At 38.7% G+C, this 13848-nt stretch overlaps 1 protein-coding gene across 4 annotated transcripts in view; it reads right to left on the bottom strand.

Annotated features, from left to right (window-relative positions):
• LOC122801936 (serine/threonine-protein kinase Nek5-like) overlaps positions 1-13848 on the bottom strand; it is a 626240-nt gene that overhangs the window by 78957 nt on the left and 533435 nt on the right. For all 4 annotated transcript variants that reach the window (XM_044071668.1, XM_044071669.1, XM_044071670.1 and 1 more), the window contains one exon: positions 1510-1633. In XM_044071668.1, the coding sequence (XP_043927603.1) occupies positions 1510-1633 (124 nt within the window). The remainder of the gene's footprint in view (positions 1-1509; positions 1634-13848) is intronic.

Here is a 13848-nt window from a genome sequence, read left to right as displayed (position 1 = left end):
TATCATCGCATGCCACAACAGAGAATTACAGAATGTTGAGACCAAAACGCCAAACTATCTAAAAAGTGAAACTTCATAATGCCAAAAGTTCAGAACTTTGAAGCACTGCTATGCATGCCCCAATCTAAACACTTACAAATCTCTGAAAACAATGACAAATAACCATTAAATGGACTACTATACACTACACAATACTATACACTACTATACCCCCCTGGACCCCCCCACACCACCGAAACTTATATATACCAATTCCAAGATCACACTACAGTGGGGAAAAACTAAATGTCTTGCTCCGCACTGTACAGTGATCTCCACCAACAATCCTTACAACAGGTAAATTATCATAAAAACTGCAAACCTTTAATTTCACTGCTCTTGTAGCTCTGAACAAATGTACTCTGTCAGGGCAATTACAGTGGCACCAGCACATGCGTATTAGTGTTTCACTGTCCTGAACTTTTGGTATTGTGTGGATTCACTGATTAGAGACTTCAGCATTTTGGTCTCAACATTCTGCAATTTGCTGTTATGGGGATGGATACCACTGCCATGGAACAGACTCTCCATCCATGTAAAACAAAGCTAATCCCTGTCCACATTCAAATACAACTTGGACCTGTCAATAGGTGATAGAAGGTTACCACAGGCTAACCCCTGAACTTTTACAACAGAAACAGCTTGTGCTTTATCCCGTGCATGGATCCCCTCAAGTTATCTATGGTATGACCCCAGTTATTCTCATTATGCGTAGTATATAATTATCAAGCATAGGATAGGTACGGGTAATAACACCAAAAGGATAAGTTAATTCAAGCACCAAAAGGGAAACTGACTGGATTTAAAATGGCCCACAAGGGCAGCAATCTTAATACTTACCTATGAAACTATAAAAAGAGAGAGAGGGACTTGGAAAGGAGACAGAACACAGTAAAACAGAAATTGGGCAATAGATACAGGTACGTGGAAGAAATTAAGAGTGAAAGATGAGAAGTGAAAGAGTCTGGGCAAATAGGTTAAAGAGTAAGGGAGGTTAGATGCACAGGTATAGTGATACAATGAGAGAGAGAGAGAGAAAGAGAAAGCGATAGAAATGAAATCTGCAGGAAGAATGAAAAATATAACAAAAGAACCACTGTGTCTCAAAAAAGAAATTACAACTAGAAAAAATGGTTCAGCTATTCAGTTTTTTTCAACATCAGGCCAGTACTTAAGAAAAGAAATGGTACAAAATAAGGGAAAAAGCCTTGTGCTGATGTCAGTCTGTACAAGACACTGGGTAAGAAGAAAAAGTTTCCTAAAAAGGTCCTAGGACTTGTTAGTGTGAGTCCAGTATACAGAGAACCCCTGCAAGAACATCTCCAAGTAACACTCTAGGGGTTTATGAAGAGAACACAAATATCACCAAAGCAACATAATGGAGTTCCTTCATCATCTTAGCAGACAATTTACTGTTCACCACATTTAATCCCCATTTCCCATTTGCATGCACCTTCTCTTTACACATACCTTTCCCTTCAGGTAAATTTTCTTCCAGTGGTTTTTCAACAGGCTTTTCCATGTTGTGCCAGTTCATAAGTTTGAGTTGGTTTCCAGCATCAAATGTTAAAGTCTGGTTTAGCAGATCAAGCTCCTGAAATTACAGTCTTTGGGTTAACCAAACATGGATTTGGTAGAGTGTTACAACTAACAGTTAGATGTCTACAGCTTGTGTCAATGTTTGTAAGTTACTTCTACAGGTATTTATTTATTTATAAGCTGAGTAGTCGTTTTTGGTGGTAAAGGCACAGAAAGAGGTATGTTGGTACATGCATTTGTATACTGGTAGGTATTTAAATGTTTTAACAAGGTTAGACCAATAACCACAACAGACTATTTTCAGACCAGCCCAGGAGAAACAGAGTAGCAACAGACAAATAAAGATACATACAAAGCAAGGCAATAGATACATAATCATAGCACCTTTGTAACAGGCAAATATAATTACACTACAACAAATTATGCCATTGATGAAAATATGCAGTTCAAGTGAAATCATTTGCAGTCCAGTATATTTCCAGATTGTTAAATATATAAATATATATATATATATATATATATATATATATATATATATATATATATATATATATATCTGTGTGTGTGTGTGTGTGGGTGTGTGTATGTATATATAAAACAGGAACAACAAAAATGTTCAGAGTGGCTGGAATAACTAAAACTTGAGTTATTAAAATTAATTACGCCAAAAACATTAAGTACTTTTGACCTAAAAGTAGGTCTTCATCATAATAAATTAATTTTCCACTTACAAAGAGTTTTAACCTCAACATGGTCACATGATCCAAGCACATGTGACTAAATCATTTACATTTTTTTCTTATTTTATTTCTTTTGAACACTGCTACATAACTGACTATTCCTTTAAGTCATGGACTTACAAAAGCATTCAAAACAATTTGCTACATAATTTCTAAAAACTCTAATTTCCCTCTCTTTGTTACCATTAAAGTTTCTAGGAAAAAAACTGAACTACTGCAAAAGTGAATTTCTTGAAATTTTTACATTCTATCGAATGTTTAGCCAAGGTATTCTTATAATTTCTTTTAATAGCATATTGATGTTTGTATATCCTCTTTTAAACTATTTGTCTTCCCAATATAAACAGAATCACAGTAAAGGCACTGTGCATAGTAAACAACAAACACAGCATTACATGTAAAATAACATGCAATGCTGTGGGATTTCTTTGTTGTATCACATTAAAATTAGAACTTACAGAAATAAATCTGTACATTGAGCAATTAAAACATCTAAAAGTCCCTACTTTGTTTTGATGTTGACTATAAAATCCAACTTTGTTCTTCAAAGATAATTTTTTAAATTTCTACATTTTCTATTTATAAACAAAGGTTCCTTCCCAACCAAATTAGCTACTTCATCATTCCCAGTTACAATATCTCAATTATTATTAACGATGTTCTTAATAACTTGGCTGTCTAATTAAAAAGCTACCAGCATAACCACAGACCAATCTCTTTCCATACCTGTTCTATTTTTTTTTTTTACTTTCTTCCATGTTATCAAATTCCCCTAACAGCAACGCTTTGGGGATACCCTCTTAATAAAAAAAAAAAAAATGCTTGTTTATATTTTCCAAATCTGACGTTAATTTTTTAAACTTTATGATTTGTCTCTTAACTATATTGCTTTTTAAGTAAGTGGGATGCATAGTATTATAATGCAAAATAGTGTTACTTGCTGTATTCTTATACAATATAATGGTGAAAAGCTTCTCACTGCCTTCTTTCTTGAAAATTTCAACATCTAAAAAAACTAATCTAGTAATACTCTTGTAATATGTAAAATCAATCATCTCTACTGGGTTTTTGTATTTGACAAAATCGACCAATTCATTTACTCACACACACACACACACACACACACACACACACACACACACACACACATATATATATATATATATATATATATATATATATATATATATATACTTTCTTATTTGCAATGGTGATGGACAGGTTGACAGACAAGATCAGACAGGAGTCCCCATGGACTATGATGTTTGCAGATGACATTGTGATCTGTAGTGAGAGTAGGGAATAGGTGGAGGAGACCCTGGAGAGATGGAGATATGCTCTAGAGAGAAGAGGAATGAAGGTCAGCAGGAGTAAGACAGAATATATGTGTGTGAATGAGAGGGAGGATAGAGGAATAGTGAGGATGCATGAGTAGAGGTGGCGAAGGTGGATGAGTTTAAATACTTGGGGTCAATAGTTCAGAGTAACAGTGAGTGTGGAAGAGAGGTGAAGAAGAGAGTACAGGCGGGATAGAGTGGGTGGAGAAGAGTGTCAGGAGTGATTTGTGACATACGAGTACCTGTAAGAGTGAAAGGGAAGGTCTACAAGAGGGTAGTGAGACCAGCTATGTTATATGGGTTGGAGACAGTGGCATTGACAAAAAGGCAGGAGTTTGAGCTGGATTTGGCAGAATTAAAGATGTTAAGATTTGCACTGGGTGTGACGAGGGTGGACAGGATTAGGAATAAGTATATTAGAGGGTCAGCCCAGGTTGGAAGGTTTGGAGACAAAGCCAGAGAGGCACAATTACGTTGGTTTGGACATGTGCTGAGGAGGGATGCTGAGTATATTGGGAAAAAGATGCTAAGGATGAAGCTACCAGGTAACAGGAAAAGAGGAAGGCCTAAGATAAGGTTTATGGATGTGGTGAGAGAGGACATGCAGGTGGTTGGCGTGACAGAGCAAGATGCAGAGGACAGGAAGAAATGGAAACAGGTGATCTGCTGTGGCGACCCTAACGGGAACAGCCAAAAGAAGATGATGATGATATATATATATATATATATATATATATATATATATATATATATATATATATATATATATTTAAATATATGTGTGTGTGTGCGTGTGTGTGTGTATATACATATATATATATATATATATATATATATATATATATATATATATATATATGTGTGTGTGTGTGTGTGTGTGTGTTTATATATATATATATATATATATATATATATATATATATACATATATATATATATATATATATATATATATATTGGTTTACCAGAGTAGTGCACTAATCTCAGTGGAGCATCTGCAGGCACACCCCAGGTCTACAGGATCACATAAGAAATGAACAAAACATATTTACAGATACAAGTATATGCTAAAAAAATATGTATTTACAGATGCAATGTCAAAACATGGATAAGAAAATGGAATCATGCTTAGCAAAGCTTTTCGGATAAGACAAAGCCATAATGAATGAGATGACTTATGCTACAGGAATAGCATCATATATTTATAAAGAAAGGGATAAAGATATCAGAAAAGTTGAGTGTGAATAAATTATACCATGGGGAGAAGACAGAGAAATGGTAAGAGAGGCATGCAGGGAAATGGGAAGAAGAAAGGAGAGGAAGTGTAAAAGATGCAAACCGAAGATGGAGTTAGAATGAAAGAGAGCAGGGGTGACAAGATGATATTACTCAGGTCACATTAGGCCATTCAATGAATATAATTCCCCTTTTGGCATGTATCTGTCCAGACACATGCAACAAATGCAACACCCACAGACGTACCTTACTAAAAGATACAAGGCCTAAACAACATGTCTTAAATGGACTGACTCAAAGCCCTGTCACTATACTAGATATCCTACTGACTGTTTAGAGGTGACCTGTGTCTGTCATAAAAGACATCCCCTAACTCATTACTGATGGCTTTAGTGCACATCAGCAAGTCAAATGGCAGCATACTTGGTCTAGAATCTAAACCTCTTCTGCAATATCGACAGAATGGTTTGGAGGGACAGGTATATCTCCCAGAAGATACCGCTGCTGTGGTACAGACTGCCCATCTACATAAAACAAAATTCACCCCTGTTCACTTTCAAGCACAACTTAGATCTATAGAAGGGAAACAGAAAATTTACCCTAAGACTGTCCCTGTACTACTAATGGACAGAGGAAGCTCCTAAATGCATTATCCCATGCATGGGTCCCCTCAAATTATGTATGCTATGATCACAGTTATTCTCATTAGGGTTAACATATAATTACTGACCATGGGATGAGTAAGGTCAATCTATACCTAAATGGGATAGGTTATTTTGAGCACAAAAAGGGGAAACTGGCTAGGCTTAAAATGGTCCACAAGGGCAGGTAGCCTAGTCCTTACCTATGAACCTGTGACATAAGGATGGATAAAACAGAAATAAAGAAGTGTGAGAGAGTAACAAGGTTCATGTAATGCGACCTGAGTGAGTGTAGCTCATAGGTTCATATGTTGATACTAGGCTATCGGCCCTAGGGGCTATACAAGCCAAGCCATAAGAGTTCCCCGGCTATTTCTACCCAGGACATTTACTTCTCTGGTCCCCTGTCTAGCAGGGCGACTGTTGTGATCCCCGGGGTGAATACCCAACTTAAGAGGGGGGTTCGTTCCAATTATTGTTGGAACAACTAGAACTGTTTTGGCAACTGAAGCTAAATGCCAGTAGAGCACCAGGACTAAATGAAGTCATCTCACTAACTTGTATTTTAAAACTAAAAAGTTTGAGTAGATGACTTATTGATTGCTGTTTGGCCCTGGATACAAAAATTGGAGGTTTAGCGTAGAATATAATTTTCACCTTGGAAGTGTAACAGCTAAATGGATTTTTTAACCTGTGGTCTGAAGTATCTGTGTACATTTTTGTAGTTAATGGAGTATATAACAACACTTTGTGTAAACAACATGTTAGGTGTCTAGAGACAGTGTAAAATAATAAGTTTAAGTGTAAATTTTAAGTAAACTCTTAACCAGTATATTTAATATTATATTTGATAACAAATGTTATGGTAAAATGTTTTGTTTGGTGGGTGGGGATGGTGGGGTTGCTTGCTTAATACGTATTTGCAGCATTTCAAGTTGTAAATTGTTGAACCTGGCTGTTTTAACATTATCTAATTACTGACTTTTAATTGTTTCTATGTAGATGTGTTTTCATTTGTTAATTAGTTAGATACAGGGTGAATACTTAATGCTGCAAACTTTTTGCTTTCTTTGTCTGAAGACGTCTGGCTATGTAGCCAGATGAAAAGCGCTTTACATTACTGTTTTGTTTTTTTGGTTTTGCATTACAAAGTTTTTTGATTTTGGTCCTAAAGTGTTCTTTGCCTCTGTTCTCAGCAGTGCCTTTTTACCTAGTTTGTCAGTTCATTGTTTTTGAGAGTTGAGTATGATCTAGCAAGTTGTTCCTACAGGATTGAGGGTTTTGTCTTCAGAGTTGATTTGGGTAAGACTTAAGCTGCACAGGAGTTCTGACATAGCAATGGCTTTTGGTCCTAAGTAATTAAGGCTGAAGTCTCTAAGAATGATTAGGTTGCAGTTTTGGGGAGCTTTGCCATATATTTTTGGAGGAGGGTATTGAATTTTAGTAGAGAGGCTGGTGGAGCGAGGTAGGTATGCACTGGCTATAACAAGGGGTTTTTTTTTTTGGTTGTTTGTTGGAAATTTTAAAAGGACTCAGTTAAGATCCAGTTCTGAGTTACTGTTAGCTTGTGCAACAATGGTGTAGTTAAGGTTGTATGTGAAGAGAATTAATGCTCCCTGTTTTTTGCCTGGTCTGTAATCTTGTAGATATGAATAGTTTGTTGTGATGTGATGAAGACTAAGGGTGTGAGGTTTCAGCCATGTTTCTGTAATAGCTATAATGTCAAGATTATGCTGTATTGAAAAGATATTGATTTGGCCAATTTTGTTCTTGATGCTATGGGCATTAAAGAGGGAGCAGATAATATGACATATCTATTGGTTTGAGTTGAGGCATTATTGTTAAGTGGTACTGGATTGGGATCTGTGTTGCCTCTTAGCTGAAGTATAGAGATAATGGGGCTGAAATTGAGTAGTGTTTTTGGAATGTGAAGATTTGGGGAGAAATGTTTTTTTCTACCCAAATTAGAAAAAATGAGGTACTGGGACCCTGATATGTTTGATGTATGTGAGATGGGTGTTGGCATGGGTGTGATGTGATAAGAATGCTTAAAGGGCTGTGGGTAGGTAGTATTTGTGAAGGTGTTAATGTAGTCTGATATATAGAGGTATCGGCAGTGGCAGTCAGGTAACTGCTGTTGTTTTTTGAGTGAGGACAGAAGGAAAATAATTGATACATGTAGGAGAGTCTAAATGCATGTCATGGTTATGTGTATTCCTAGTATGAACTAACTGTTGTAGAGGCTTGAATACCTACAGGATGTGGAGCATGAGAGAGGAAAGCAGTATTCCTTTAATGGGTGTTTATTGGATAAAATAAAACTAAGTGGAGATCTTCCAGTGTAAGAGAATGCATGTCTGGGGAAATTGGGAGTGATAGAGGAGTGAAGGTATGTGAGATGACTGGAGAGGGGTGGAGCTAACTACTCATTTGGTGTGAGGAGAGTGAGTAAGTATAGTATGGAGGGAATGTTGCTGAGAAGAACAAAAGGTGAAAAGCTAGGCAGGGGTTAAAGGGTAGGAAGAGCTCAGGAGTGTATAAGTTTCCATGGTGAACAAAAATTAGGTGATCAAAAGATTAAACAAGTTATGAAGCTAAGAATTGTAGAAAGTTATGAATGCAGATAATATAGAATATATATGTTATAATGGGCAGATGATTATAGAGGATATGATGTGCATCAGCAGCAGAAATGTGATGTGGAAGGAGTTAAAATGAATAGTGAATTCAGTAGGCATGGTTTGTTATGATGATGTAAGTATGGGTGATTTCTGAGAGAAAAAGAGGTAGGGCTTGATGTTAGTAGTGACTGGTAGATTGAATAAAGGGTGGAGATTGCCAAGTTTAAATGTAGTGTAAAGGGGGGTGGGAAGGATTAGGGGGCAGGGTAGAGGAGCAAAGTGAGTCTGAACATAGTGACTATAAATAGAACAGCTCCCCTGTGAATGTAGCCTTATTCCAACAAAATAAACAATCGTCCATGGAAGGCTAGGTGGGAAGATTGAGCTAGAACAATAACTTTGGTGCCTGCCTTCTAAGTAGGAAATTACAGCATAATGAGGCAGGCATCTCTTAGCAGAAAACCTTGTGATTGAGTTTTCTTAAAATGAGATCACTTTTTATAGAGCAGGAAACATTCAAGCCAGATATTTCCATTCAGTCTTATCTTACCACTTGATTTTTTTCTTTCAAGGAATACATTTCTGTTGCCTTGTAAAGGGCTCATGTCAAGGCTATCAACTATGTGGCATTTGAAGATCATGTTGTCCACTATTCTTTCAAGTTTATTAATGTTTTTTCCTATATAAAAACTGTCACAAGATATGCATTTAACTCTGTAAACTACTGCTTCTGTGTTCAGAAACCAGGTTAAGCACTCAAACACTTTTCCTATATTAGGATATTTGGAGCTGTTAGAGTTACTTACTCATCAGGCGGCAGTAGTTACAATTTGGTAGTCGACACTGGAAGTATCCTTGGGTCCCTGGCTGTTGTCCCTTGTTTTGCTTTTAACATAACCCCTGATGTTTTTGGTTCTTTTGAAAATGAATTTTGGCCTGCCTGGGGGCAGTTTGCTAAGCTGTCTGTTGTCAGTGATAATGATCCAGTTATTCTAAATTGATTTTTGATCTAGATTTAGTCCTTGAAGTAGGTTAGTCACGCTTCTATCCCACTTTAGGTTTTGAGGATTTCTAAGCAAGCTCCTGAACTCCCAGTTTAATTTCTCTAAGTCTTGTGAGTTTCTAATACCATGACAGGAATGGAGCCCATTACTAAGTCAAGGTATGATTAAAATTTATGAAATTAGAATTGTTTCAATCTCCCCAAGTAGTCTGTCTACCGAGTCTGAAGGGAAGTGTCATTGATGAACTTTTTGTCTTTAATAGGGTCCAGTATGTTTTTTTAGAAATATGATGCTATAGCCTCTAGCTAAAAAGATTTTTTGAAGATTTTTTTAGTGAAGTCTGTAAGCTGTTTTGAGACTCTAGCTATATGCAGACTCCGAGATTTAATAACATTCACTTTGTAATATAAGGATGCATACTAGTAATGATGTAAGAGTAAATTAAGTATTGTGTGTTTATGGTAGAGGTTGTCTCCTTGTTTCCAGGTCCTTGGTGATGGTGAGGTCTAGGAAATGTGCCGTCTCTTTACATTACTGTAGTAGGTGGTGAATTTAAGAAAGATGGGGGACCTACTTATGTGTTCAAAAAATTCATGGAAGAGGGAGTCCCAGATGATGAAAATATTATCAATAAGGTGCATGTATCAGGACACAGAGTTGTGGTAGGGGGAACAGTAGATTGCCTCCCCCTTCCACTTTCTCAAAGTGGTGTTAGCTGGGCTTGGTGCCATAGCTGCCTTCATGTTTATGCCAGTAGTCTGTCTAAAGTATTTGCCACTGAAAGGTAAAAAAACTGTTTTCTCAGCAGTATCCTGAGGAGCTTTCCCAGAAGTTCTGTTTTATTAAGGAGAGCTGCACATTCCCTACTGTAAGCCTCAATGACTGCGGAGTACTCATATGTTAGAACCAAGTAAAGTGTTTCCATATCAGTAACAACCAGGGTGGAAGCTGCACTCACTGGGATGTCCCTAGGATGTTCCTGATCTTTTTATGAATGTCAAGGGAGTCTAGGATGAAAGATTTGTTCTTTTTGGCTAGTGGTTTGATTTGTACCTTAAAATAGATTGAGATGGGTTAAGTAATGTAGCCACTGTTAGCCACTACTGGTCTATAAGGGGGTCCAGTAAGTTTTTGTGGAGTTTTGGAATTCTGAAGAAGATGGGAAGCTTTGAGAAAGGTACTGTAAGGAAGCCATGTAGTTTTTAATTGTTCAGTCAACCTCATCGAGGGGCAGAAGTTCCCTGTGGATGTCCTTGTAGTCTCATTTTACACTATTGAAGTCCATTTGGCTGTAAAATTGGGTGTTTTTAAAATTCCTTTTATTTTAATATTATAAGTGGCCATATCTGTGAAAAGCATGCCCCTCCCTTATTTGCTTTCATAACCCTCCTAGACCTGTCCCTTCCCAATTGGTCCAGTGCTATGATTTCTTCCCTGTCAAGGTTATAGAAGGGTTTCTTGGTTGAGGGTTAGTCTTCTGATAATATTCTAATGTCAGCCTTACATTTGGATTAAAAAGGCAGCTAAACCTGGGTGGGTGGAGGGGTCAGAAATCACTAAGCTTGCTCCATTTGTTAAAACTGTGGCTGCTGCCCTGATCAACCCCATCCCTACTCCCCAATCTTTGCCTTGGAAAAAAAACAGTTTTATGTTTACTTTCCTGACAAAAAGTTTCAAATAAATGACAGTGTTAATCAGGTTGCTATGTCTAGGAGGATTAAAGGAACAACCCTGGCCTAGCATCTTCTTCACCAAGTTGCTGAAGGGCTTTATAGACTGGTTCAAGATCTTGATCCATTTGTTTGTGGGCCCTGCTTCCATCTGCTCTGTGGCTGGTTCCCAAGATGCTTGAGGTCCCTCTTGCCTTGCCGCAGTGTGTCTCTCTGGTGGTAGTTGGATTCTGGAGAATTGTGGGATCCTGTGGTGGTGGTAGTGACCCCTGGAGTGGTTCAATTGTGGGGTTACTTGTTGGTTGGAGGATGTTAATGGTGTTGCCTGTGGTCTTTCAGGTGTTAGATTGATGGGATCTAGATGCGAGATAAACATCTTGAAAACAAACGTAATCAGTACTTAATAAATAAGCACCTATCCAGGCATGTCTAAGGGTCAGCTCCCGGTGTTTTCTTCTGTCTACCTGATGAATCTGGGCATCTTGGGACAATGCAGCAATTGTCTCATGTAGACTGACAACCTTCTCCTCCTACCACCCAACACTACAACCTGTGAGAGATGCACTTATATAGCCAAACTGGAAGCAAAGCTCTCTTCACCCAAGACTGGACTAGACAGTCAAGAGGAGAAGGTAAACACTTGCACCACACCACACTCATCACATAATCCCTCAAAACCTACACCACCAAAACACACACATATCAACACAAAACACACACATACATTCACAGAGGCTCTCAATATTAATTTGCTCACGCAAAAGAGACCTCCAAAGCAGAAACACATGCAACCTCCACCTCCCCAATACAACCCAAATGACACATAGCCCACAAACTCAGTGTGCCACTCAACCACAGCCCATAATGCATAACAACATATCCAACACTCTAGTTATAGGTGACTCTATAGTCAGGCACACTGATGTTCCACTCACCAGACTAACAAGGAGAAGGTTATTGTCAGCTGCCTGACGGGTGCCAGGATCCGCCACATAACGAATGCACTCAGGTCACTCCACAACAAGTACAAATATGACTCTGTCATTGTCCATGTTGGTGTGAATGACCTCAGACGTACCTCCCTGGACTACATGAAAAGAGACATGGAGGAGCTCTCCAATCTGGTACCCCAAGCAGGTATGACCCTATCACTGAGTAGCATCCTGCCATCACCCAGAATGATACCACAGTACAAGGACAAAATGATTGACTTCAACAATTGGCTAAGCTTCTGGTGTCATTCTAAGGAGATCCAGTATCTGTCTGCCTGGGATGACATGATCGACAGACCACAATGCTTTGCCACAGATGGCCTGCACTTGTCGCCCTTGGATTCTGGATACTGGCAAAGGCTCTTGCCACCCCTATAGTGCCTTTTTTAGGCAAGGTTCAAATGACAAATTCACCACTGTAACAAGTACAAGCAAGCAAAATCTAAGGGTAATGCTACTAAATGCTAGAAGTCTAAACCTCAAAATGCATTCACTTGAGGCACTCCTTAAAATGGAGAACGTCGACATCTGTGCAGTGACAGAGACCTGGTTCAAGGCTCCAGAGAGCACCCCTGCATTATCAGGCTATAATTCATACCACACCTTTCGGCCACCAAACCTGGACCGAAACACTAAAGGTGGAAGCGTGTCCATATTCATTAAGAATATCCACACCTCCAGGCTAGTTGCTCAGTATAATGCATCCAAGATTATCCAAGTGCAACTAACTCTGGGCAAGACCGCAATGCAAATTGTAACTTGCTACAGATCTCCCACCATGCCCCAGGATTCCACCTCCTCATATCTTGATACACTGGAAAATATTAGGGTACAACCCAACACCCTAATAATGGGTTATTTCAACTACCCCACCGTTAACTGGGAAAACTACTCATGTACCAACTCTTTTGCTCAATGTATTCTGAAATTCATAAATTCCAATGCCTTGGATCAACTTATCCACACCCCCACCAGGGCCAGCAATATCCTAGACCCAGTCATTACCAACATGGGCGACCGGTGTTTCACACCAGAGGTCAATTCCTTGTTGGTCAGCTCTGACCACAAGCTAATCAGCCTAGACATCCACATCCCTCCCCTACCCCCATTAGGGAAACCACCATAAAAAATTTCTCCAAAGCCAACTTCACATTTCTTAAGACAGAAGTGGCAAACTTCAAGACACCCATGCAGACGGAAAATAAAGGTATGACTGCAGAATCCTACACAAATGCACTTTATAAGCACTTACATGAGTGCATGGATCATGCTATCCCTAACAGAACCAAGATGCTATCCAAAAAATGAAGCCAATCTGGTGGTCCCCTGCCATAAACAAACTCTACAACAGAAGAAAGAGACTGCAAAAAAAATTTTAATCCCATGACTGGAAGAAATCCATGGTCAGCCTCAGTAAGAAGCTGAGCTTCCTCATAAAATCCTCCAAAGCTAGTTATGAAAACAAAATCATCACTGATTCTAAAGACAACCACAAAGCATTCTATAGCTATGTCAAGAATCTCAATGGCAACACTCAGATATGTTCTGAGTTACAGCACATCGGCACTAAATATACAGAACCAATTGATATTGCCAACATCCTGGCAGATAGGTTCAGTGCTAACTTTACCCCCACCCCCTAAAGGGCCCATCTCTATATCAGAAGAATGCAAAGTTCCTGTAATCATGGCTGCACAGGTAAAAAAACACACTCTCCAAAGCCAAGAACACAGCATCCATGGGACCTGACAACATCCCAGGCTGCGTTCTACATGAACTACAGAATGAACTGGTACCCCACCTAAGCACCATGTTCAATCATAGCTTCACCTCAGGCTTTGTGCCCACTGAATGGTGCACAGTGACTGTTATCCCACTCCACAAAGGGGGAGCCACCATGGACCCTGGGCACTACCACCCCATTAGTCGAACGAGCCTGGACTGCAAGGCCATGGAACGTATCATCATGGAACTTATAAACAAAGACATTGGTAATCTCCAAACTCTAAACCCCACCTAGTTCGGGTTT

Source organism: Protopterus annectens, chromosome 5.part0 (genome assembly GCF_019279795.1).
Source record: "Protopterus annectens isolate FY-2018-M chromosome 5.part0, PAN1.0, whole genome shotgun sequence".
Lineage (NCBI taxonomy): Eukaryota > Metazoa > Chordata > Ceratodontiformes > Protopteridae > Protopterus > Protopterus annectens.
The sequence above is the reverse complement of the archived record's forward strand: the minus strand, read 5'-3'. Positions and strand labels throughout refer to the sequence as shown.